Raw genomic sequence first — 24,838 nt, 5'->3', positions numbered from 1 at the left:
GGTGACACGCACCACGTGCACGCGCGCTCCCTGCGCGTGCGAGCGCGCCCGCGAATGTGCATTTAATGTCCCCTCTCTTGGGCACTGACTAAAGACAGTGCCTAATTGCCTCTACGAATGGAATGTAACACGTCTTCACAACAAGGTTAGGTGTGAATGTGTCTGAGAACGTATTTAACACACCTGACGACCGGAGCTATTGATATGCAAATAGCGAGTGAGGTCCCACACCGTGCTACCCCGTCCCATGAACAACGCATGCCTGATTAGGAGGGGGTGGTGGGAGGGAGGTTCTGACATTTACGGGCCAGTTTCGAATTGCAGTCTCCCGTAGGTGCTCTTTGAGAGAGGTTTTGAAGGTGGGTAGGGATTCAATTTTTTTTTACAGCTGTGGGTAGGGCGTTCCACATTGATGTGGCATAATTGCGAAATGTGTTAACGGTTAGAGCATCAATCAAATCTACTAAGGGGCTTGTTATTAGAAACCAATATGTATCTGATAAAAGACAAATTATGTGGCCATGTGCTTTGATATCATTGCTGCTGCAGTCTTATCTTAGTTGTTCAACGTGACTTACCTGCTGAAAGCTCCTGTGTAAAATGATGATAACAGCATCCATGCAGTGCAGTCAAAGATGCTCACCATCGCTCCGGTAGGGTATATCTGCAGAGCCGCAAGCCCAACTGTCAAACCGAGTACAAGCCCCGAAGCCCCGCCCAGACGTTGGGCTTGCGGCTCTGCAGATATCCCCTATTGATCGCTCCCCCTCAAGGTCCCACCTACTCCTGTTACGTCATTTCCTGAGAGCGAGCGTTGCCGTTTTACGTGAAAAAAATGGCGACTTGCAGTCCAAATCCAAACAACAACGCTCCAGCAGATCCCGTGCAGATGGAGAAGATAGTACCTAAAACCGAGCCCGAACCCGAACCCGATGATCCCGAGGCGTGTTTCGGACCGGTGGTGAAGAGGGAGCCGGTCATCACGCTCATCTCTCCGGTCACCGGGCTGGAGCCGCTCACATGGTCCCAGGACCACCGACTCGCAGCCTCGACCACCACCGCCGTGTGTCTCATGGAGATGGTGTGCGACGTCCACAGCAACAACCAAGACGTGATCTTACACAGAACTTCAGTCCCGGTACCGGCTAAACTCCACGAATTAAAGGTGAATCTAATAAATGCACAACCGGTACCCCCACCACGGAGACGCACACCGTCAACATGATGAATTGAAAATGGGGGACCCTGATGTAAACAAGACTAAAGTCTTTCTCTGGTCTGCATCCCCTTAACAATTGTGTGTATTGAGCCGTACTGTATTGTACCCATTCTGCGATCTGTTCATAACTTTTTCAATCAATCAATCAACACAAAAACAACAACAAACCTCCCATTTCGAGAATGCACGTTTTCCCAGTGCAATCCAGTCAATATTTGTGTAAACCACTCTCCATCATTAAAACCCACTAATGGATCATTCGAATTGTTAGACATTAGTTGTATGAAATACTTGCCTGTAGTGGATGCAAAGCTACTAGCTTACTTACCGAGTGATCCCCTTGTCGGAGTTCTGATCCGGTTCCGAGCGATTGATTGATTGATTGATTGATTGATTGATTGATTGAAAACTTTATTAACAGATTGCAGAATGGGTACAGTACAGTACAGCTCAATACATACAATTGTTAAGGGGATGCACACCAGAAAAAGACTTTCGTCTTGTTTACATCAGGGTCCCCCATTTTCAATTCATTGTAACATATATGACATATATGACATACAGATATAGACAGTACTGCTACATCTATACATTTATGACATACCAGATTTGCAAATACAGTACTGTTTGTAGAAACTGTACATTGGAGGAGGTTGGGGGGGTGGGGGGTACTGTACATTGGAGGTGGTTGGGTGGGTGGGGGGAGGTTGGGTAGGAGTGGGGGGGGGGGGGGGGTTGGGTAGGAGGGGTGGGTGGGGGACAATGTACAACTGTACAAGCAAAACTGTACATTGGAATATTGACAAGACCATACTTGGTCATTTTTACTGTACGTTGGAGGGGGTTGTGTTAGGACATTTACAGGGGCCAGTTTCGAATTGCAGTCTCCCGTAGGTGTTTTTTTTAGAGTGTTTTTGAAAGTGGGTAGTGATTCACATTCCTTTACAGCTTTGGGTAGGGTGTTCCACATTGATGTGGCATAATTGCGAAACGTGTTTAGTCCCTTGTTTGAGCCGAATCTGGGTTTAACATGATTTGTGGAGCTCCCTCTGGTGTTGTGATCGTGGTATTCACTGACCTTTGGGAAGTATTTTGACATGTACATGGGTACCTTGGTCATGTAGTGTATCTTGTAGACCAGGCCCATTGCAAGTTGCTGTACTCTGTCGTCTACTCTAAGCCATCCTAGGTTGTCAAAGTGGGCAGGGGTGAGGTGGGTTCTAGGAGTAAGGTCAAGCAGTAGTCTGACCAGTTTGTTTTGAGATGTTTGTAATTTTGTTTTTAGCGCCTTTGAGGTGCTTTGGTACCATGAGGTGCAAGCATAGTTGAATGAGTGCTCCTGCCAGAGTCTTCAGGGTATTCTTGTTTACCAGTGAGGAGATCCGGTGCAAGAATCGAGTTTGTTGGTTGACTTTTTTTATTACATTGGATGCCATTTTGTCACAGGAAAGATTTGCCTCTAGGATGGAACCCAGGTAGGTAATATCTTCTTTCCTTGTGACAATATTGTCAGTTGTCACCCACTGTAACTGAGAAGCCGTCGGTCTTGCTGAGTTTGTTATTTGAACCGAAGAGAATGGACTCTGTTTTGCCCATGTGTAATGATAGTTTGTTATCAGCGAGCCATATGCAGATTTTGCCTAGTTCTGAGGGTTTTTTCAACCTGTAACTTGCGAAGCGGAAAGAAAACGTGGTCTAACTTGAAATGTGTTTTATTTTAATTAAATGGGGGACCCTGATGTAAACAAGACAAACGTCTTTCTCTGGTCTGCATCCCCTTAACAATTGTGTGTATTGAGCCGTACTGTATTGTACCCATTCTGCAATCTGTTAATACAATTTTCATTCATTCAGTCTTGAAACCATAAATTCATTCAGTCTTGAAACCATAAAGTCGTAATCCATACCACAACCTGCAGGCAAAATACTCGCCTGTTCCTCCTAACACAACATCATCATCATCCTCCAGTACTTTGGATTCTTCTATCACTTCACATGTTTCCCCCCCTGGAGCCTTTCACAGGTCAGGCAGCTGTGAATAAGCTGCTTCAATCAAAATGCTGGAGGACCATGGTTTTGTTTTTGGATGGGTAACCCATGCATGTTGTGGTATGGATTACATTTTTGCTGGTTTCAGGGCCCCCATTTCTGCCGCTTGCTGCCTATTCCAGCGTCTTTGGGTTACTGAAAAGTGCTTTATAAATCAAATGTATTATTATTATTATTATTATTAGCTAAAGCTTCCCGGCAGAATAGGCTTATTCTAGTAGTGGTTGGGATAGTTATAACAATAGTTGTTGTTGTTATTGTTATTATTATTATTATTATTATTATTATTATTATTATTATTATTATTATTATTATTATTATTATTATCATTGTTGTGCAGTCCTATAGTTGGCTATAACATATTGTAAATGCTATAGCGCTTTTATCCAAAGCGCTTTACAATTTGTTCCTCACATTTTGATTTGACCCATTCACTCACACATTCACACACCAACGGCGGAGGCAACCGTGCAAGGTGCCAACCAGCTCATCAGGAGCAATTAAGGGTTAAGTGTCTTGCTCAAGGACACTTCGATGCGCTGCCCGGGGAGGAGCGGGAATCGAACCGGGAACCTCTGGATTACCAGGCTCTACCTCCTGAGCCACTGTCGCCCCCCCACTTTGTTTTACTGTTGCTTGACCATTGAGGACGATCTTTTGCAAGACAGCATAGAGAAGGTTCTGACCACGCGCTACACTTCCCCACTTAACTCTGGTGACATTTCCCTGAGAAATGTGTTTTCTTTTTTACCTCATGTAATAACGCATAATAAATAATTATGTCATAATATATATATATAATATAAAACATAATATAATGTTTATGTGGTCACATACAGAGGTAACAGTTATTTTCCTTGTATTGTGTGCAGGTGGGTCCAGCGGAGGAGCTGGCCAAGGCCAGAATGACATTTGCCTCCCACCCTGACCCTGCAGTGAGCCAGCTCTTCATGGCGGACAGAGTGTTGAACCCTTTTGTGGGCATCCATAAAGGCATCAAGGCCACCAGCTGGTCCCCACTGGGCTGTGATGTCAGCGGGCGCTGCCTACTGGCCTGTCTCACCCTGGACCACAGACTCACCATACACAGCAGTCACAAGCGCCTGCAGTGGACCACCCTGGCCGACCTCACGGTCCTCTACGGGGAGAGCTTGGAGAACCGGGGCTACTCCCTCCAGCCGGGCGAGCCCCCCAAGGCCAACCTGATGGACCTGGAGGAGCTGCAGCGGCGCTTCCTCATGCAGACCCCCGTGCGCATGGAGTGGTCGAGCATGTGCACCGTCCAGCACGTTCAGCAGCACAACAACAAGTGCAAGGAGATCGACACGGTCCTGCTCGCCGTCCTGATGGAGAACGGCGACCTGGTGGTGTGGCAGTTCCGCCTGCCCTTTCTGGGAAGGGACTCGGTGCTGTCGTGCAACACCATCCAGTCGGGCGTGGCCAACCCCAGCGTGCTGGCCTGGTGGGAGTACGAGCACAGCGGCCGCAAGATGAGCGGCCTGATCGTGGGCAGTGACGTGGGGCCCATCAAGATCATGCCCGTCAACCTGAAGGCGGTGAAGGGTTACTTCACCCTGCGCCAGCCCGTGGTGCTGTGGCAGGAGCCCGACCAGATCCCCGTCCAGAACATCAAGTGCGTCACCCTCTACCACCCCGTTCACATGTGCAACTGCAGCCTGGTGGTGGCGGCGCGCGGCACCTACCTCTTCTGGTGCCTGCTGGTCATCTCCAAGGCGGGCCTCAACGTGCACAACTCCCATGTCACGGGCCTGCACTCCCTCCCCATCATCTCCATGGCGGCCAGTCGCCAGCTGGTCTCCATCTTCACCTGCTCCATGGACGGGGGCGTCAAGAAGCTCACGCCCATTTTCACCGAGAAGGCCATCGCCTTCAAGCAGGAGGTGATCGTGCTGCCCGAGAGCATGCAAAACAGGAGGATGCACGGCATCGCGGTCAGCCCCAGCGGCGCCTACATGGCCCTGGTCAGCACCGAGGGCATATCCAACGGCCACCACCCGACAGAGAGGACCTACCAGGTCCACTTCGTGACACTGAAAACGCCGGAGAACGCGGCGGCCATGCTCCTCAAGTCTCCCCTGCAGAACTTGTACAAGCAGGCCGACCTGCTGGACCTGGTGAGGTGGAAGGTGCTGAAGGACAAGTGTATTCCTCTGTCACTGCAGAAGAACCTCGACCAGATGGTCCACAATACAGGCTCTACCTACCTGTGGCGCTTCAAACTCTTCCTGGTGCGCATGCTCTACCAGTCTCTCCAGAAGGCCCGGGAGGATCCACGTTTCAAGCCCTCCCTCGAGCACTCCAAGGTGTTCATCGGGGACGACGAGCAAGCGGGAGAGGACGACGATGGAGGGGGAGGGAAAGAGGGCGGAGAGCAAGGGAAGGAAGGAGAACAGGAGAAAGAAGGAACGGTCGATGTGAAGGTGGAGAACACGGAGGAACAGATGGGCGAGGTGCAGGCCTGGATTGGGGCTGTGGAGGCCCACCTGATCAGGGAACACATGAAGAAGGTTCTGGGGGAGGTGTACCTCCACACCTGGATCACTGAGAACACCAGCATCCCCACCCGAGGCGTGTGTGACTACCTCTCCAACGACCCCGCGGATGATAGAAACGCAGAGGTAAACCATTAGTTAGTTCTACCTACCTATAACCCTTGATGAAGGCCTAGTAGTGTATCAATCACCATTTTAAAACTATGGATGCTCGATATTGGCTTTTTTACCGATACCGATATACCGATATTGTCCAACTCTTAATTTCCGATACCGATATCAACCGATACCGATATATGCAGGGTTTCCCCCCCCAAAAATGGAATAATTTCAGGTAATTAACATTACATATCTCTTGTTGTGGAATTAACACAACATTATGCATACTTTTGACAATAAATAAAATCAGAATTTGTTCTTACTTGCTTGCCTGGGTAAATAAAGGTTATAGAAAAAAAAAAAAAAAAAAATTTGAAAACCGATAGATATATTCCGATATCACATTTTAATGCCGATATCGGCCGATAATATCGGTAGGCCGATAATATCGGACATCCCTAATTTAAACCAAATCATATTTCATTTGATGTCGCATATTGCCACTTGGGTTATTCAAAGTGCTTTTCAGCAGCACGAGTGCTTAAAGGAGCACCTGGCTGATTTTCAACAGTAATGTTGTCATTCTGTTGTGAGCAGGACATGATATTTTATTTTGTTAGGACGTGATAATCGGACAAAGTAAGTCACCAACGTGTTCTGTGTCTTGAGAGCTCAGCCACATCGGACCCCCGTGGAATTCCACTGGGTGACGTCACTGAGAGGAGAGCAAACATCTAGCGAAGCGCAGACACTATTTATCACTCCGGAAACACACATGGTTCTTCAGATACTGACGGATTTATTTGCTAGATGCACTTCAGTCATCCAATCCACACATCGAACTGTAGAGGGAAAAAATACAATGTCATATACACAGATAATACACACAAGAGTGGAACGCTAACATGCTATGTACATGACGGCGCGAATAAAAGTAAAGAACATACCCCGCTGGCCGCACATAACCGCGAGAGATAACGAGATGATGAGTCCACTCGAGGAAAACAAAGCTCCACAAAAACACAATCAAAATTATCATCAAATTATTACATACCGGTATATCAAATATCGATAAAAAAAAGATACTGCCGCATCTTCCTCCCGGAGTCGAGTGTAACAAATGAGCAACGGGTGTGTGCTTTTAGCGGGAGCCCAACCTGTGCAGCACCAAAAGGCATCCAAAATAGATATTCAAGAAAATAAATAACCTTATAAAGACAAAAAGTAAAGGCATGAAACAATGCCAGACAATTTGTGGCAGTTAAACTATTTCCTCAACTGTTTTCAACAGTCGTAGGCCTCGACTCGAGGAAAGAAATGGTTGAGGAAATAGTGTCAGTTCGCATGCAGTTCGCTGGAGGTCTGCTGGTGCCGATGTGGCTGATCTCTCCACACGGAATGCGTTGGTGAGTTACGTCTCCAATGATCACACGTCCTCCTCACAACAGAACGGTAGGATTAAAGGAACACGCCAACATTTTGGGAAATTAGCTTATCCAGAGAGACACTGTCTGCTTCTATTCATTGTGCTAAGCTAGGCTAACGTGCAGCCAGATAGCTTTCTACTGAACGCACAGAGAGGAGACTGGTATCGATCTTCTTGTCTCTCTCTGGAGAAGATGGTAAGCTAATTTCCCAAAATGTTGACGTGTTCCTTTAACACTTTGGGTGCCACACAGAATGCCAGCTTTATAGTAGTTTCCGCTGTCGTTTCACTATGTTTGCGAAGCTGTGTGTGTGTTCTGTATTACAGCTGTGGGGACATGGTGTGGCTCATTTTGACAAACATTACTTGTAGTGCAACATGGGAATAATAGTTTGTTTCCACACGCTGTAGTTTGTAGTTTATTACACGCTAAACATCGCGCATTTCCAAGATAATCCAGTCTTTTTTCATAGATTGCGAGATAAAACGTGTTATGTGCAATAAGCACAAACCGTTCTGGCTGATCCCCTGAAACCCCAAATACTCCCAAATCAAAGGTATATGACATGTATATGTACCTTCACATAATCATCAAGGGTCGTTTAACTCAAAACTGTGATCGTGTTTGCCGACCATGTTTTTCGTCCGGTGAAACACAGAACTGTGATCATTAGAAAAACACGTTTCAGATTCGGTAAAATAGACATAGAATGTGTATATGTCGGGGCGGCTAGGTGGTGTAGTGGGAAAGGCGCTCGCCACCAATGCAGGAGACGCTGGGTTCGAGCCCAGCTCTCCGCATTGCTATCAGCTTGGCTGGTCGTTCATACTAACACAATTGGCAGTGTTAGGGGGGGGAAAGCTGATGGGTGGGGATCGGACGTTGTGGACAGCGACTCCTACAGGACGGTTGGTGCGCCTGCGCAGCAGAATCAGGAAGTGACGGGGGCGGCGTGTCCCTCTCACGCAGACTCCCGCCGCTGAGAGATCGCGCTGTGCAGGTGAAAAGATGCGACGGCTGCTTCCTCGAGTACCGGAGGGGACACGTGATGTAAGGCTTCGTCCACATTGCAGCCGGCTTGTGGGAGGCATGGTCTAACAGCGTTCGAGACAGGGGAGGGTAGAATTGGACGATACGAAATTGGGATGGGAGAAAAATAGAAAATGGGAGAAAAAAGTAGATAAAAAAAAAATGTGTAAATGTCTATACTCGTGTATACGGGAAATAGGCTTCAGGCAAAAAAATCTCGAGGCGATCGCTCTGTCGCTCTGTGTCCGAGGAGGAGGGGCCCTTGCAAAAAAGAAAAGAGAATAGGTGTATCCACACCAAGCTATTCCAGTTCAGACACGGACGATACTGCCACCTGGTGATAGTCGATCGGCATTGCAGTTCTAGTGTGTGGGGAATGTGCCAAAATGAATGCAGATCGCTCCGGGCAAGTCTGTAGAGCGGGGATCAAAGTAAAAATATTAGGGATGCCCCGATCGATCGGCCACCGATCGTTATCGGCCGATAATCAGTATAAATATGCGATCGGTGATGGGTGATAATGCTTTATTTTCAAAAACGTGATCGGGGCATCCCTAAAAAATATCAAACGATCCAAAAACGTAATATCTCGTTTTGGTTGTTTATTCTTTTATTCGATATTTTGATTCATTATTCATCCAGGGACCTTGGTGTTACCATAGGGAATGAGTCTGAGATCGCCAAAGTGCAATACCGGCCACATCCAGCTAGACGGCGGTATCGAGCACCCTTTGAAACCTTATATCTTGGCCTGTGCAACGGTCGAATGTCACCGGGCGCAGTTTTCTAGGTCGGGCCAGTCGAGCGGTTCTCCCGGTTCCATTGAAGCGCGTCAAATATCCCTGATCCATATGTTGTGTGGTGGGTTATGCCGTGGACCAAATGGACATCGGATGTACCAGATGGCGATCAAACAATTGGAATATTATTTTTGGAATACTCCAGATCACAGGTAAGGACTATCTGACATACATTTTTGCTTGATCGTGCAATGCTTTTATACCGATCAGGCTGATAAGCGTTTCTAGTGTTTAATACGAATGCCGTTACTGGCAATCAAATAATCAGAAATGACCCCCCCCCCCTTTCATGCATTCATGATGGAACATAATACCTATTATATAGATTTGATTTGGGAATAGTAGCGTGTGCAGGCAAGAAACGGCAACGGTTATTAGGATTCACGTACAAGGCTATAACACAGCCTTTTGGGAATTACCCCAGACCACTCTAAAACCATACTTATATTCACCATGGTATAACACGGGAACGTATGGATGAAACAATTTATTCTTTTTCACATACTAAACGATAGATAGTTGATGTCAAATGGGCCATAGTATTGTATCCATAGCTATAATATAGAATACAGTCAGGGGAGGAAACTAACTTTTTGGCTTACCAGCCAACTGGCGAGTATCTGATTTTTTTTACCAGCCAAACAGATTTTTTACCAGACAAAAAAAATCGCTAATTGTGATAATTACTTCTTTGTATGTCAAGCCGTGTCAATGTTGTGTATGCATCTGGGTAGGCACACTGTGCCTTTAAGACAGCACGGTGGTCTTACGACAGTGCTGTGAAGTACCGTCAAGTGTTGTGGTAACGTCAGTTGGGTTGGTGTGCTGTTGTGCACAGTGCACTGGTTGAGCTAGCCCCTTTCGTGACTGCGATGTGCAAGCCAGGGGCTTTTGAGCATGAAATAAAATGTCTAACCTTACGTCGTAGTCCGGTGCTTTTTTGGAAACATTATAGTCATAACAGATACACCTAGCTGGCTGCTTTGAGCACACGGGGCTAACGTTAGCTAGCAAGCAGCTATAGCTAAAACGCTAACTAGAAGCTAACCACTGTATACAGTTCCAGTAGACTAACATTACACCTCTGTGATTTAAATGTGTCCTTAGTAACTTATACTTGAGGGTTGTACTAGGGTTGGATGCAGTTCCCCGTTGGTCAGTCTGTCTGTTTTCCATCTTCTGCTGTGTTTAACGTTATCTGTTTGCGAGTGCTCCTGATGGCTAGCCTAGTACCGCGGGACTTTTATTATTATATGTCCGCGGGTTGGCCAGTACTGCGCAAACGTTTATTAAACATTATATGTCCGCGGGTGGTCTTGTGCAGTGCTCTCGTGGCACTGTCAACTAAAGCGAACACTCAGAAGACGCGCACCGTTTGCCAGTGCAGTGATTGCAGAATGTTTTATTTTTTTGTATACTCGCCAGCAGGGGAGGAAACTAACTTTTTGGCTTACCAGCCAACTGGCGGGTATCTGATTTTTTTTACCAGCCAAACGTAAAAAATACCAGCATTTGGCCAGTAAAGTGGCCTAATTTCCTCCCCTGAATACAGTTATAGCTCTACAAACAAGGTGACGCACTCCTATCTTTTAAAGCGTGGCATTGCTACGACGGGCCCCGTCTAATAGCTGGCAGTCAATGAGTTAATGTTGAAAATCGGCCAAGTGCTCCTTTAAAATCTTTAGCATGGGTGGCCCCAGTGATAATCAAACCCTGAACTCTGGAAATATTTGTGCCGTTCTGTTAGGGCTGCCCCGATTACCGTTTTTTGGGCTTCGCAGTAGTAATTATTATCATAGAATAATCTAAGCTTCACTCTTCCTGTACAAATAAGAGCAGTGTAGTAGTAGAAGTTTTCTGAAAGTTTTCGTGATGTTCTTGTAGAACCTTATTTTAAAAAATAAATGTTGCATTATTATCTCTTCAGCTATTTCTTATGCTTATGTGGGCTCGTTTTTGGAGTGGTTAAAAAACAAACACAAAGAAAACAAAGCATTTGAATGATGATTGGTGCTTCAAAGCATTCGGGTCAGACCTACCTATTCTTTACCCCTTCCATCCACACACAGGACTATGTGTGTGGATGGAATAATGCATTAAATACTCATTATCCATGTTTAGCACTGGGTATCGAAATTCAATACTTTTATGCTATCAATCAAATTGCTTCAATACTATTGACGGAAAATGGTTTGGTATCGAATTACACTGTATCGTTTGTTTGGTTTGTTTGTTTGTATCGAAAGAGATTAACTACTTAGGTATCAAATGACAGTGTCATTCAATACCACATTTAGATACCTAAGTAGTTAATCTCATCTGTGTGAGTGAACCAATAGTTACGCATGTTTGTTCCAAGATATAACATTTCTCCTGTTCAACCACAATCCAAAATCATCCAAAATGTAACAACGCATCTGATTGGCTCACACAGCACACGTGACACACATGCAACTCAGAAAAGGTATCGGGGGAAAAAAGTATAGTTTTGGTATCTGTATCGAATCCCAGGGGTCTCATTTATAAAACTTTGTGGGAAATTCCACACTAGAAGTTTGCGTGCGCTCAAGACAAAAATGGCGTGCGCCATGAAATATTCAGATTTATAAAACCATGCGTACGCCTACATATACGCAAATACTCTTTATGAATCTTACATATACACACATTCTCTTTATGAATCCTACATATACACAAATACTCTTTATGAATCCTACATATACACAAATACTCTTTATGAATCCTACATATACACAAATACTCTTTATAAATCCTACATATACACAAATACTCTTTATGAATCCTACATATACACAAATACTCTTTATGAATCCTACATATACACAAATACTCTTTATGAATCCTACATATACACACACATTCTCTTTATGAATCCTACATATACACAAATACTATTCTCTTTATGAATCCTACATATACACAAATACTATTCTCTTTATGAATCCTACATATACACAAATACTCTTTATGAATCTTACATATACAGAAATACTCTTTATGAATCCTACATATACACATACTATTTATGAATCCTACATATACACACATATTCTTTATGAATCCTACATATACACAAATACTCTTTATGAATTCAACTTGACATTATGCAGCAGCACATGAATGAGCCTCGAGTCCCAGACAGACAGACAGACAGACAGACGATCCTGAGGCTGAAAAATTATGGTTTTGAGTACTTGATTAGAAATATAAAACAATGCATTTTTTGGAGAAAAAAAACCTTACAGATGTCTTCAATTGACTCACAGGAATTGTGTAAAGTTGCCCAAATAGTGCTAGGAATAGCAATGCAGGTCCCCTTTAAACGAATGTTAAGATTAACCTCGACTATAACCATAGTCGTATTGTGTGGGTACTGTAGTGGTGAGAGTACTTCCCCACGACCTGCAGTGATTGTTGGTTCAACTCTCAGTTGCGGCGTTCATATATTTTTTCTTGTTTTGGACTTTTGCCGATACAATACGTGAATATATATATGATGGCATTACTTATTAACGTTTTCTGATGAGACCGTGTTTCAACACATCATCAATAAGCAGAAAAGTGTTATGATCTCAGTTCTACATCCTCATCAAAGATACTGTCTCCAACAGCACTAAAGCAGTCATTACGCACGGAACAAACTATGGATGCTCGATATTGGCTTTTTTACTGATACCGATATACCCCAACTCTTAATTTCCGATACCGATATCAACCGATACCAATATATGCAGGGTTTCCCCCCCCAAAAACGGAATAATTTCAGGTAATTAACATTACATATCTCTTGTTGTGGAATTAACACAACATTATGCATACTTTTGACAATAAATAAAATCAGAATTTGTTCTTACTTGCTTGCCTGGGTAAATAAAGGTTATAGAAAAAATAATAATAATAATAATTTGAAAACCGATAGATATATTCCGATATCACATTTTAATGCCGATATCGGCCGATAATATCGGTAGGCCGATAATATCGGACATCCCTGATTTAAACCAAATCATATTTCATTTGATGTCTCATATTGCCACTTGGGTTATTCAAAGTGCTTTTCAGCAGCACGAGTGCTTAAAGGAGCACCTGGCTGATTTTCAACCGTAATGTTGTCGTTCTGTTGTGAGCAGGACATGATATTTTATTTTGTTAGGACGTGATAATCGGACAAGTAAGTAAGTCACCAACGTGTTCTGTGTCTTGAGAGCTCAGCCACATCGGACCCCCGTGGAATTCCACTGGGTGACGTCACCGAGAGGAGAGCAAACATCTAGCGAAGCGCAGACACTATTTATCACTCCCTCTGGGAAACACACATGGTTCTTCAGATACTGACGGATTTATTTGCTAGATGCACTTCAGTCATCCAATCCACACATCGAACTGTAGAGGGAAAAAATACAATGTCATATACACAGATAATACACACAAGAGTGGAACGCTAACATGCTATGTACATGACGGCGCGAATAAAAGTAAAGAACATACCCCGCTGGCCGCACATAACCGCGAGAGATAACGAGATGATGAGTCCACTCGAGGAAAACAAAGCTCCACAAAAACACAATCAAAATTATCATCAAATTATTACATACCGGTATATCAAATATCGATAAAAAAAAGATACTGCCGCATCTTCCTCCCGGAGTCGAGTGTAACAAATGAGCAACGGGTGTGTGCTTTTAGCGGGAGCCCAACCTGTGCAGCACCAAAAGGCATCCAAAATAGATATTCAAGAAAATAAATAACCTTATAAAGACAAAAAGTAAAGGCATGAAACAATGCCAGACAATTTGTGGCAGTTAAACTATTTCCTCAACTGTTTTCAACAGTCGTAGGCCTCGACTCGAGGAAAGAAATGGTTGAGGAAATAGTGTCAGTTCGCATGCAGTTCGCTGGAGGTCTGCTGGTGCCGATGTGGCTGATCTCTCCACACGGAATGCGTTGGTGAGTTACGTCTCCAATGATCACACGTCCTCCTCACAACAGAACGGTAGGATTAAAGGAACACGCCAACATTTTGGGAAATTAGCTTATCCAGAGAGACACTGTCTGCTTCTATTCATTGTGCTAAGCTAGGCTAACGTGCAGCCAGATAGCTTTCTACTGAACGCACAGAGAGGAGACTGGTATCGATCTTCTTGTCTCTCTCTGGAGAAGATGGTAAGCTAATTTCCCAAAATGTTGACGTGTTCCTTTAACACTTTGGGTGCCACACAGAATGCCAGCTTTATAGTAGTTTCCGCTGTCGTTTCACTATGTTTGCGAAGCTGTGTGTGTGTTCTGTATTACAGCTGTGGGGACATGGTGTGGCTCATTTTGACAAACATTACTTGTAGTGCAACATGGGAATAATAGTTTGTTTCCACACGCTGTAGTTTGTAGTTTATTACACGCTAAACATCGCGCATTTCCAAGATAATCCAGTCTTTTTTCATAGATTGCGAGATAAAACGTGTTATGTGCAATAAGCACAAACCGTTCTGGCTGATCCCCTGAAACCCCAAATACTCCCAAATCAAAGGTATATGACATGTATATGTACCTTCACATAATCATCAAGGGTCGTTTAACTCAAAACTGTGATCGTGTTTGCCGACCATGTTTTTCGTCCGGTGAAACACAGAACTGTGATCATTAGAAAAACACGTTTCAGATTCGGTAAAATAGACATAGAATGTGTATATGTCGGGGCGGCTAGGTGGTGTAGTGGGAAAGGCGCTCGCCACCAATGCAGGAGACGCTGGGTTCGAGCCCAGCTCTCCGCATTGCTATCAGCTTGGCTGGTCGTTCATACTAACACAATTGGCAGTGTTAGGGGGGGGAAAGCTGATGGGTGGGGATCGGACGTTGTGGACAGCGACTCCTACAGGACGGTTGGTGCGCCTGCGCAGCAGAATCAGGAAGTGACGGGGGCGGCGTGTCCCTCTCACGCAGACTCCCGCCGCTGAGAGATCGCGCTGTGCAGGTGAAAAGATGCGACGGCTGCTTCCTCGAGTACCGGAGGGGACACGTGATGTAAGGCTTCGTCCACATTGCAGCCGGCTTGTGGGAGGCATGGTCTAACAGCGTTCGAGACAGGGGAGGGTAGAATTGGACGATACGAAATTGGGATGGGAGAAAAATAGAAAATGGGAGAAAAAAGTAGATAAAAAAAAAATGTGTAAATGTCTATACTCGTGTATACGGGAAATAGGCTTCAGGCAAAAAAATCTCGAGGCGATCGCTCTGTCGCTCTGTGTCCGAGGAGGAGGGGCCCTTGCAAAAAAGAAAAGAGAATAGGTGTATCCACACCAAGCTATTCCAGTTCAGACACGGACGATACTGCCACCTGGTGATAGTCGATCGGCATTGCAGTTCTAGTGTGTGGGGAATGTGCCAAAATGAATGCAGATCGCTCCGGGCAAGTCTGTAGAGCGGGGATCAAAGTAAAAATATTAGGGATGCCCCGATCGATCGGCCACCGATCGTTATCGGCCGATAATCAGTATAAATATGCGATCGGTGATGGGTGATAATGCTTTATTTTCAAAAACGTGATCGGGGCATCCCTAAAAAATATCAAACGATCCAAAAACGTAATATCTCGTTTTGGTTGTTTATTCTTTTATTCGATATTTTGATTCATTATTCATCCAGGGACCTTGGTGTTACCATAGGGAATGAGTCTGAGATCGCCAAAGTGCAATACCGGCCACATCCAGCTAGACGGCGGTATCGAGCACCCTTTGAAACCTTATATCTTGGCCTGTGCAACGGTCGAATGTCACCGGGCGCAGTTTTCTAGGTCGGGCCAGTCGAGCGGTTCTCCCGGTTCCATTGAAGCGCGTCAAATATCCCTGATCCATATGTTGTGTGGTGGGTTATGCCGTGGACCAAATGGACATCGGATGTACCAGATGGCGATCAAACAATTGGAATATTATTTTTGGAATACTCCAGATCACAGGTAAGGACTATCTGACATACATTTTTGCTTGATCGTGCAATGCTTTTATACCGATCAGGCTGATAAGCGTTTCTAGTGTTTAATACGAATGCCGTTACTGGCAATCAAATAATCAGAAATGACCCCCCCCCCCTTTCATGCATTCATGATGGAACATAATACCTATTATATAGATTTGATTTGGGAATAGTAGCGTGTGCAGGCAAGAAACGGCAACGGTTATTAGGATTCACGTACAAGGCTATAACACAGCCTTTTGGGAATTACCCCAGACCACTCTAAAACCATACTTATATTCACCATGGTATAACACGGGAACGTATGGATGAAACAATTTATTCTTTTTCACATACTAAACGATAGATAGTTGATGTCAAATGGGCCATAGTATTGTATCCATAGCTATAATATAGAATACAGTCAGGGGAGGAAACTAACTTTTTGGCTTACCAGCCAACTGGCGAGTATCTGATTTTTTTTACCAGCCAAACAGATTTTTTACCAGACAAAAAAAATCGCTAATTGTGATAATTACTTCTTTGTATGTCAAGCCGTGTCAATGTTGTGTATGCATCTGGGTAGGCACACTGTGCCTTTAAGACAGCACGGTGGTCTTACGACAGTGCTGTGAAGTACCGTCAAGTGTTGTGGTAACGTCAGTTGGGTTGGTGTGCTGTTGTGCACAGTGCACTGGTTGAGCTAGCCCCTTTCGTGACTGCGATGTGCAAGCCAGGGGCTTTTGAGCATGAAATAAAATGTCTAACCTTACGTCGTAGTCCGGTGCTTTTTTGGAAACATTATAGTCATAACAGATACACCTAGCTGGCTGCTTTGAGCACACGGGGCTAACGTTAGCTAGCAAGCAGCTATAGCTAAAACGCTAACTAGAAGCTAACCACTGTATACAGTTCCAGTAGACTAACATTACACCTCTGTGATTTAAATGTGTCCTTAGTAACTTATACTTGAGGGTTGTACTAGGGTTGGATGCAGTTCCCCGTTGGTCAGTCTGTCTGTTTTCCATCTTCTGCTGTGTTTAACGTTATCTGTTTGCGAGTGCTCCTGATGGCTAGCCTAGTACCGCGGGACTTTTATTATTATATGTCCGCGGGTTGGCCAGTACTGCGCAAACGTTTATTAAACATTATATGTCCGCGGGTGGTCTTGTGCAGTGCTCTCGTGGCACTGTCAACTAAAGCGAACACTCAGAAGACGCGCACCGTTTGCCAGTGCAGTGATTGCAGAATGTTTTATTTTTTTGTATACTCGCCAGCAGGGGAGGAAACTAACTTTTTGGCTTACCAGCCAACTGGCGGGTATCTGATTTTTTTTACCAGCCAAACGTAAAAAATACCAGCATTTGGCCAGTAAAGTGGCCTAATTTCCTCCCCTGAATACAGTTATAGCTCTACAAACAAGGTGACGCACTCCTATCTTTTAAAGCGTGGCATTGCTACGACGGGCCCCGTCTAATAGCTGGCAGTCAATGAGTTAATGTTGAAAATCGGCCAAGTGCTCCTTTAAAATCTTTAGCATGGGTGGCCCCAGTGATAATCAAACCCTGAACTCTGGAAATATTTGTGCCGTTCTGTTAGGGCTGCCCCGATTACCGTTTTTTGGGCTTCGCAGTAGTAATTATTATCATAGAATAATCTAAGCTTCACTCTTCCTGTACAAATAAGAGCAGTGTAGTAGTAGAAGTTTTCTGAAAGTTTTCGTGATGTTCTTGTAGAACCTTATTTTAAAAAATAAATGTTGCATTATTATCTCTTCAGCTATTTCTTATGCTTATGTGGGCTCGTTTTTGGAGTGGTTAAAAAACAAACACAAAGAAAACAAAGCATTTGAATGATGATTGGTGCTTCAAAGCATTCGGGTCAGACCTACCTATTCTTTACCCCTTCCATCCACACACAGGACTATGTGTGTGGATGGAATAATGCATTAAATACTCATTATCCATGTTTAGCACTGGGTATCGAAATTCAATACTTTTATGCTATCAATCAAATTGCTTCAATACTATTGACGGAAAATGGTTTGGTATCGAATTACACTGTATCGTTTGTTTGGTTTGTTTGTTTGTATCGAAAGAGATTAACTACTTAGGTATCAAATGACAGTGTCATTCAATACCACATTTAGATACCTAAGTAGTTAATCTCATCTGTGTGAGTGAACCAATAGTTACGCATGTTTGTTCCAAGATATAACATTTCTCCTGTTCAACCACAATCCAAAATCATCCAAAATGTAACAACGCATCTGATTGGCTCACACAGCACACGTGACACACATGCAACTCAGAAAAGGTATCGGGGGAAAAAAGTATAGTTTTGGTATCTGTATCGAATCCCAGGGGTCTCATTTATAAAACTTTGTGGGAAATTCCACACTAGAAGTTTGCGTGCGCTCAAGACAAAAATGGCGTGCGCCATGAAATATTCAGATTTATAAAACCATGCGTACGCCTACATATACGCAAATACTCTTTATGAATCTTACATATACACACATTCTCTTTATGAATCCTACATATACACAAATACTCTTTATGAATCCTACATATACACAAATACTCTTTATGAATCCTACATATACACAAATACTCTTTATAAATCCTACATATACACAAATACTCTTTATGAATCCTACATATACACAAATACTCTTTATGAATCCTACATATACACAAATACTCTTTATGAATCCTACATATACACACACATTCTCTTTATGAATCCTACATATACACAAATACTATTCTCTTTATGAATCCTACATATACACAAATACTATTCTCTTTATGAATCCTACATATACACAAATACTCTTTATGAATCTTACATATACAGAAATACTCTTTATGAATCCTACATATACACATACTATTTATGAATCCTACATATACACACATATTCTTTATGAATCCTACATATACACAAATACTCTTTATGAATTCAACTTGACATTATGCAGCAGCACATGAATGAGCCTCGAGTCCCAGACAGACAGACAGACAGACAGACGATCCTGAGGCTGAAAAATTATGGTTTTGAGTACTTGATTAGAAATATAAAACAATGCATTTTTTGGAGAAAAAAAACCTTACAGATGTCTTCAATTGACTCACAGGAATTGTGTAAAGTTGCCCAAATAGTGCTAGGAATAGCAATGCAGGTCCCCTTTAAACGAATGTTAAGATTAACCTCGACTATAACCATAGTCGTATTGTGTGGGTACTGTAGTGGTGAGAGTACTTCCCCACGACCTGCAGTGATTGTTGGTTCAACTCTCAGTTGCGGCGTTCATATATTTTTTCTTGTTTTGGACTTTTGCCGATACAATACGTGAATATATATATGATGGCATTACTTATTAACGTTTTCTGATGAGACCGTGTTTCAACACATCATCAATAAGCAGAAAAGTGTTATGATCTCAGTTCTACATCCTCATCAAAGATACTGTCTCCAACAGCACTAAAGCAGTCATTACGCACGGATAAAAATGCTCTTTAATTACAGCAATGACAGTAGTTGCACATGTGCAGGATTATAAGGAAACGGGTCAGAAACGTAATCACTCTCTTATTCAGGTTTATCTTGTTTGATTTAGAACAGATAGCAAACATCAAGTGTCAAATCATGGCACAATGAAATATGAAATATACACCACAATTGCACCGCTTACGTTTGGGAAACCGGACATTGCTGCAAATTGCCTTTTGATGTTAATCTGTTCACCCACAGTGTAAGGAAACCTAATGTACAGACTTGTCAGGTTAATTATACCATCCATAAAGGTTTGGATTATAATAATTACTAGGTTACTGTGTTTGATTTACTTTGGAATGGAATACATTAAGGTAGGTGGAGGATTCGAACATTTAGCTTTACAGTAGAGCTTGAGATACAGTATCAACATTTAACAATTAATTATCTTTGGGAGTATGAAATGTTCCAAACTACATTAAATATTACTGAATTAAATATCCATTACAGTTCAGAATAGTCCTATAAACAACCACTATGGCTTCTGACCAACTAGTATCCCAGAACATTCGAATACCAAAGTAGCCTAGGCTAACTGACTATCAAGAACATTCAAATAAGAAAGTAGCCTAGGCCTATTCTAAACCTGCTAGAATTAGGCATGTTTCTATTTCTTTCACTGTTGAAGAGACAGGACTTTTCATATTTCAAGTTTATTATCTCTGAGGTTCTTCTCTAGGTTATTTCGCTACTTTGCCTCTGGAGTCGCTAATTCCCAATCTCCAAAATGTGCACAAGCATGGGTCAGAGAGTTTGCTTTAAACTGTGCTCATTCACAAAGTGTGTTTTCATAAATCCCAACCTTTGTTACGCAGTCTCACGCCTTCTTTCTAGCCCGGTTTGCGCGCACGCCAAACGCTATAAACTAGGGATGCCCCGATCACGTTTTTTGCCACCGATCACCGATCGTCGTGAGCCATATCGGCCGATACCGATCGTTTTTGATTAAAAAGAAATTAAAAATTATTTTATATAATTTTTTTTTATTTTTTTTTATAAAATATATATATTATATAATTAGACTTGTACTTGTATTATCTGCGAGACATCGCCACCACGCAACAAGTCAAAATGCTCGCTATCTGCAAACAGCTCCACTGTCAGTGTCTGTGTGTACTCTAGTAGCCTCCAGCTACCAAAAAGGATTCTCCGGCGCTGCAGCGGGACCCTATTGGTAACGTTATGCTTTGGTCATTTCACATTCAGCAAGCCCTCAGCTCGAATACGCATTCAATGAATGTTATAAGACATTGATATCAGGAGCTATCTGTAGCTACTGCTAGCCGGCTAGATGACGTTAAGACAACTATTTAGTTCAATCGGACATTTCGTTTTGAACAGTGAATTAACGTCAGCTAACGCGAGCTAACGGAGGTATCAACATGCACTACAAGACTTGCTGGAGCATTTGTTGATATCAGGAGCTATCGGTAGCTAGCCGGCTAAATACCGTTAGACAATGCCTACTAAAAGTGAATAGTTGACTGGGTAATTTTGTTTAAACAGTAACGATAGCTAGGTAGCTAACGTTAGCTCAGGTCGAATGCACTATCTAGACTCAGCAGAGGAGGTCCGCCTCCTCTGTGTTTACAAACTCTACAGTACAGGTACGGGCGGGGCTAGGGAGGAGGAGCAGTTTGCAGGTCCTGTGCGTCTGAGACAAGCGAGTGAGATATCCACTTGATCAGTTTCCGCGATCGGCGAATATGACTAATTATCGGAATTCCCCGATCGCATATTTATACTAATTATCGGCCGATAACGATCGGTGGCTGATCGATCGGGGCATCCCTACTATAAACAAGGCCATTGGTATCGATATCGGCACCGGCATCGAACATTTTAATTAACATTTAGTCATTTAGCTGACACTTCTATCCAAGGCGACTTACAAATTGTGAACAACAAGTCCGTAGGAGGGGAACACCTCTGGCAGCTAATGGTCAGCGGCATTGTTCGTCAAATTGTATCGAGCTTGAGTTTTACACTCTGAGTGCATAGTAGTATGGACATAATTAGCATGATAAGTAGTAGCATGAGTATAGTAGCATAGTAGTGAGTATAGTAGTACATAATAGTAAAAAGACAGTGAGACAGTTATTTTATTTTACATTTTCAAATGATACCCAGCCCTATGCATGTAGCATGTTATACCTTTTCTGATTACAAACACACAGCGAATTAAGACGATGCTTTTCTGTCCTTTTTTTGTATCGACTCGTCTCTCTGAAAGCACGCTTTGTCCTGCGTGTACCCTCTGTACTCTGTGAAAGACGTGCACGCCAGCCAGGTACACACTCCCGCCACCACTGCCCTTGACCGAAGGCACTGGCACCGGAACTGCAGTTGGTCCCCGGGGGCCGCTGGACTGTGACTACTGTACTGCACCCACTGCACCTAAATAATTAAAGATGGATTTGGATGCAGAGGACACCTTCCCGCAGTATATGTAAATGTTAGGGGTGGGAATCGCCAGAGACCTCACGATACGATACTATTGCGATACTTGCGTCACGATACGATATTATCGCAATATATATCGCGATACGCTGAGTATTGCGAAATATATATATTTTTTTATCAAATTTTATTTATTACCTTTTTTCAACATGTTTTATCTAATAAAATAAAGTGCAGTCTGTTCATCTCACTTCAATCATTTTTATTGCAGAACGTGGTATTTTCTCAAGCAGACAGATGTAAACACTGTAATCTGTGTTGCATGTACCTGACAAACTGAACTGTTTGTATTACAGTCATATTCCAACTTAACTGAATGCACATGTGTGTGTGGACTACTGTACTATTACAGGTATTGAAATGAACAATGCAACTTCCTTATACCAATTTTTTTTTAAATTTTTTTATGAATAATTAAATATCGATACTTGGCGTCCCTGTATCGATACAGTATCGCCACGCAAAGTATCGCGATACTACTACGTATCGATTTGCCCCCCCCCCACCCCTAGTAAATGTATACCATTGTTTCCTCCCCCCCCCCCCCCCTCTCCTCGTCCAGGTGCTGATCGGCCACGTGACGAAGAAGATGAACAAGCAGACCTTCCCGGAGTACTGCAGCCTGTGTAAGGAGGTGCTGCCCTTCACCGACCACAAGAATGCCACCTGCGTCAATGGTCACATGTGGCTAAGGTACAGCAGCCGGACACACGCTCTCGCAGTTTACTATTCTAAAGAAGAGAGAAAAATACTGATTAATTGATCGCTTGTGTTCTCTTTTTTATTCATCATTTGACCTCTGAGCACCACTAATGTTCCACAAGTGCAAAAGGAAACATTTACAGATGGGCTGGAGTTTATTTGGGAGGGAGGGAGGGAGGGGGGGGGGGGGGCATACAACAGTATATTCTAGCAGGAGAGAGATGAGTCGTCCTCCAGTCCCAGACGTAGAATAGAGCCGTGTTGCCAAATGGTTTATTTATCTTTCCCTGAGCCAGTAATCAAGCCTTCCACCTTTTGATATTTACCCAATGCACTTTCTGCACGGCACTGCACACACACACACACACACACACACACACACACACATACACACACACACACATACACACACATACACACACATACACACACACACACACACACACACATTATATATATATATACACACACACACACAAACCCCCATCTAGATCCCCAACCACTTCTCTGTAAAACCTCACCAGTTGGATGGTATGGGGCGCCTCTAGTGGCCGTTCAGGGGAACTCTGCACTGATTTCACTTCTCGGTGTCATTCCTGTTCCTGGTACTTCTCCGTCCGCGTCTCTCTCTGTCCACGGCACGGACAGGGTCGAACGGGGAGCTTGAGCCTCTGTCCCTCTTCGTCCCTTGACCATATTCACATGGCGGGGCCATTATGCTCTCATGTCATGCTCGGGTTAATAAGATTCCTCTCCACCCAGTTCCCAACCCCAGGTCAGGGGGGAAAGGAATCCCAACCTGAGCATGACACAAGAGCATAATGGCTGCTGTGTGAATTTGGCCAATACAGACAGTGCTGTCTTACAACATTTGTATTGGTGTGTGTGTAATGTGTATACACATGCATACATTTTTTGTTTACCATCACGTCCACTTAAAATTAAGCAGAATATCCATAGAAAAAAATCTATAATAAAATAAAATATAAGCCCACACCTCTCCTAATAAAATGTATAGGTGCGAGAGCTCCCTTTTGTTGCTTGAGCCCCCACACCTCCCCAAACTGTCTGTCCCTCCCAGCCACCTCTCTGATGCCTCTCTCCCTCGCTCTCTCTCTCCCTCTCCCTCTCTCTCTCTCTCTCTCTCTCCCTCTCTCTCTCTCTCTCTCTCTCCCTCTCTCTCCTCCAGGTGTGTGTTGTCATACCAGGCCTGCCAGACTCTGACGTTCAGACGTTGTCTCCTACAGGACAGCATCGCCAGACTACCGGTGCCTGAGGGTAAGAGAGCCACTTTCCATCTCTCTCTCTCTCTCTCTCTCTCTCTCTCACTCCATCTCTCTCTCCACCTCCATCTCACAGTCACTCCATCAACTCCCTCTCCCTCTCCTGTCACCTCCAGCTCCCAGCACTTGTCCCGCTCAGCCTCTCAGATCACCGCTTGACATTTCAGATCCGACTCCTCGATTTTTTTTTAAAGAGCAAATAATTTGAAAATAAGACGGGATCTGGGGGTTGAATGAAGAAGCTGTCGCTCGGGTCCTCCTCCTGTTCTTATTATTAACGCCTGTTGACGCGAGAGGCCGCGTTCTCCCCCACGGCGCTGATATCCACCCATTATTTTATTCTTTTTTTTTTAGTTTCTTCTTATTATCGTCATCTTGATATACCGGCTGTTTCTGTGATCCATCATGTCTCACCCTGTGCCTGTGTGTGACATCTGTCCTCTTCTCCCTCTGTCCCGTCTCTCTGCCCCCCCCCCCCACGTAGACCCAGAGTGGATCAAGAAGATACTGCAGGGGCCGTGTACGTTTTGCGACTCGCCTATAATCTAGGACTAACGTGGACGAGTGTGTCTCCTGGGAGTCGGTCTCTCGCTGCTGTACCCCGCCCCCCCCCCCGTCGTCCGTCGTCACGCGCCACGCCTCCTGCTCTTGACGCTAACGGACTCGTCGACGACAGATGCCAGTATCACTCGATACGGAAGTGTTCGGACTTTATATGGATTTATATATTTAA

At 43.8% G+C, this 24,838-nt stretch overlaps 1 protein-coding gene across 1 annotated transcript; it reads left to right on the top strand.

Moving 5' to 3' along the window:
• The first annotated feature begins 840 nt into the window (after positions 1-840).
• gtf3c4 (general transcription factor IIIC, polypeptide 4) lies at positions 841-24,838 on the top strand. Its single transcript, XM_084324682.1, has 5 exons — positions 841-1,165; positions 4,141-5,907; positions 22,683-22,813; positions 24,012-24,100; positions 24,590-24,838. Exons 1-5 carry the CDS (start codon positions 890-892, stop codon positions 24,652-24,654), a joined length of 2,328 nt encoding a protein of 775 aa, XP_084180808.1. The 5' UTR covers positions 841-889; the 3' UTR covers positions 24,655-24,838.

Source organism: Notolepis coatsorum (genome assembly GCF_963971535.1).
Source record: "Notolepis coatsorum genome assembly, chromosome: 11".
NCBI classification, from domain to species: Eukaryota; Metazoa; Chordata; class Actinopteri; order Aulopiformes; family Paralepididae; genus Notolepis; species Notolepis coatsorum.
This window is presented reverse-complemented; position numbering and strand designations above follow the sequence as displayed.

Excerpts from the sequence above, each read along its gene's own strand:
- gtf3c4 (XM_084324682.1), top strand. The coding sequence starts at position 890 with ATGGAGAAGATAGTACCTAAAACCGAGCCCGAACCCGAACCCGATGAT. Across the intron at positions 22,814-24,011 it reads AATGGTCACATGTGGCTAAG|GTGTGTGTTGTCATACCAGG; the intron begins GTACAGCAGCCG and ends TCTCTCCTCCAG. Across the intron at positions 24,101-24,589 it reads CAGACTACCGGTGCCTGAGG|ACCCAGAGTGGATCAAGAAG; the intron begins GTAAGAGAGCCA and ends CCCCCCACGTAG.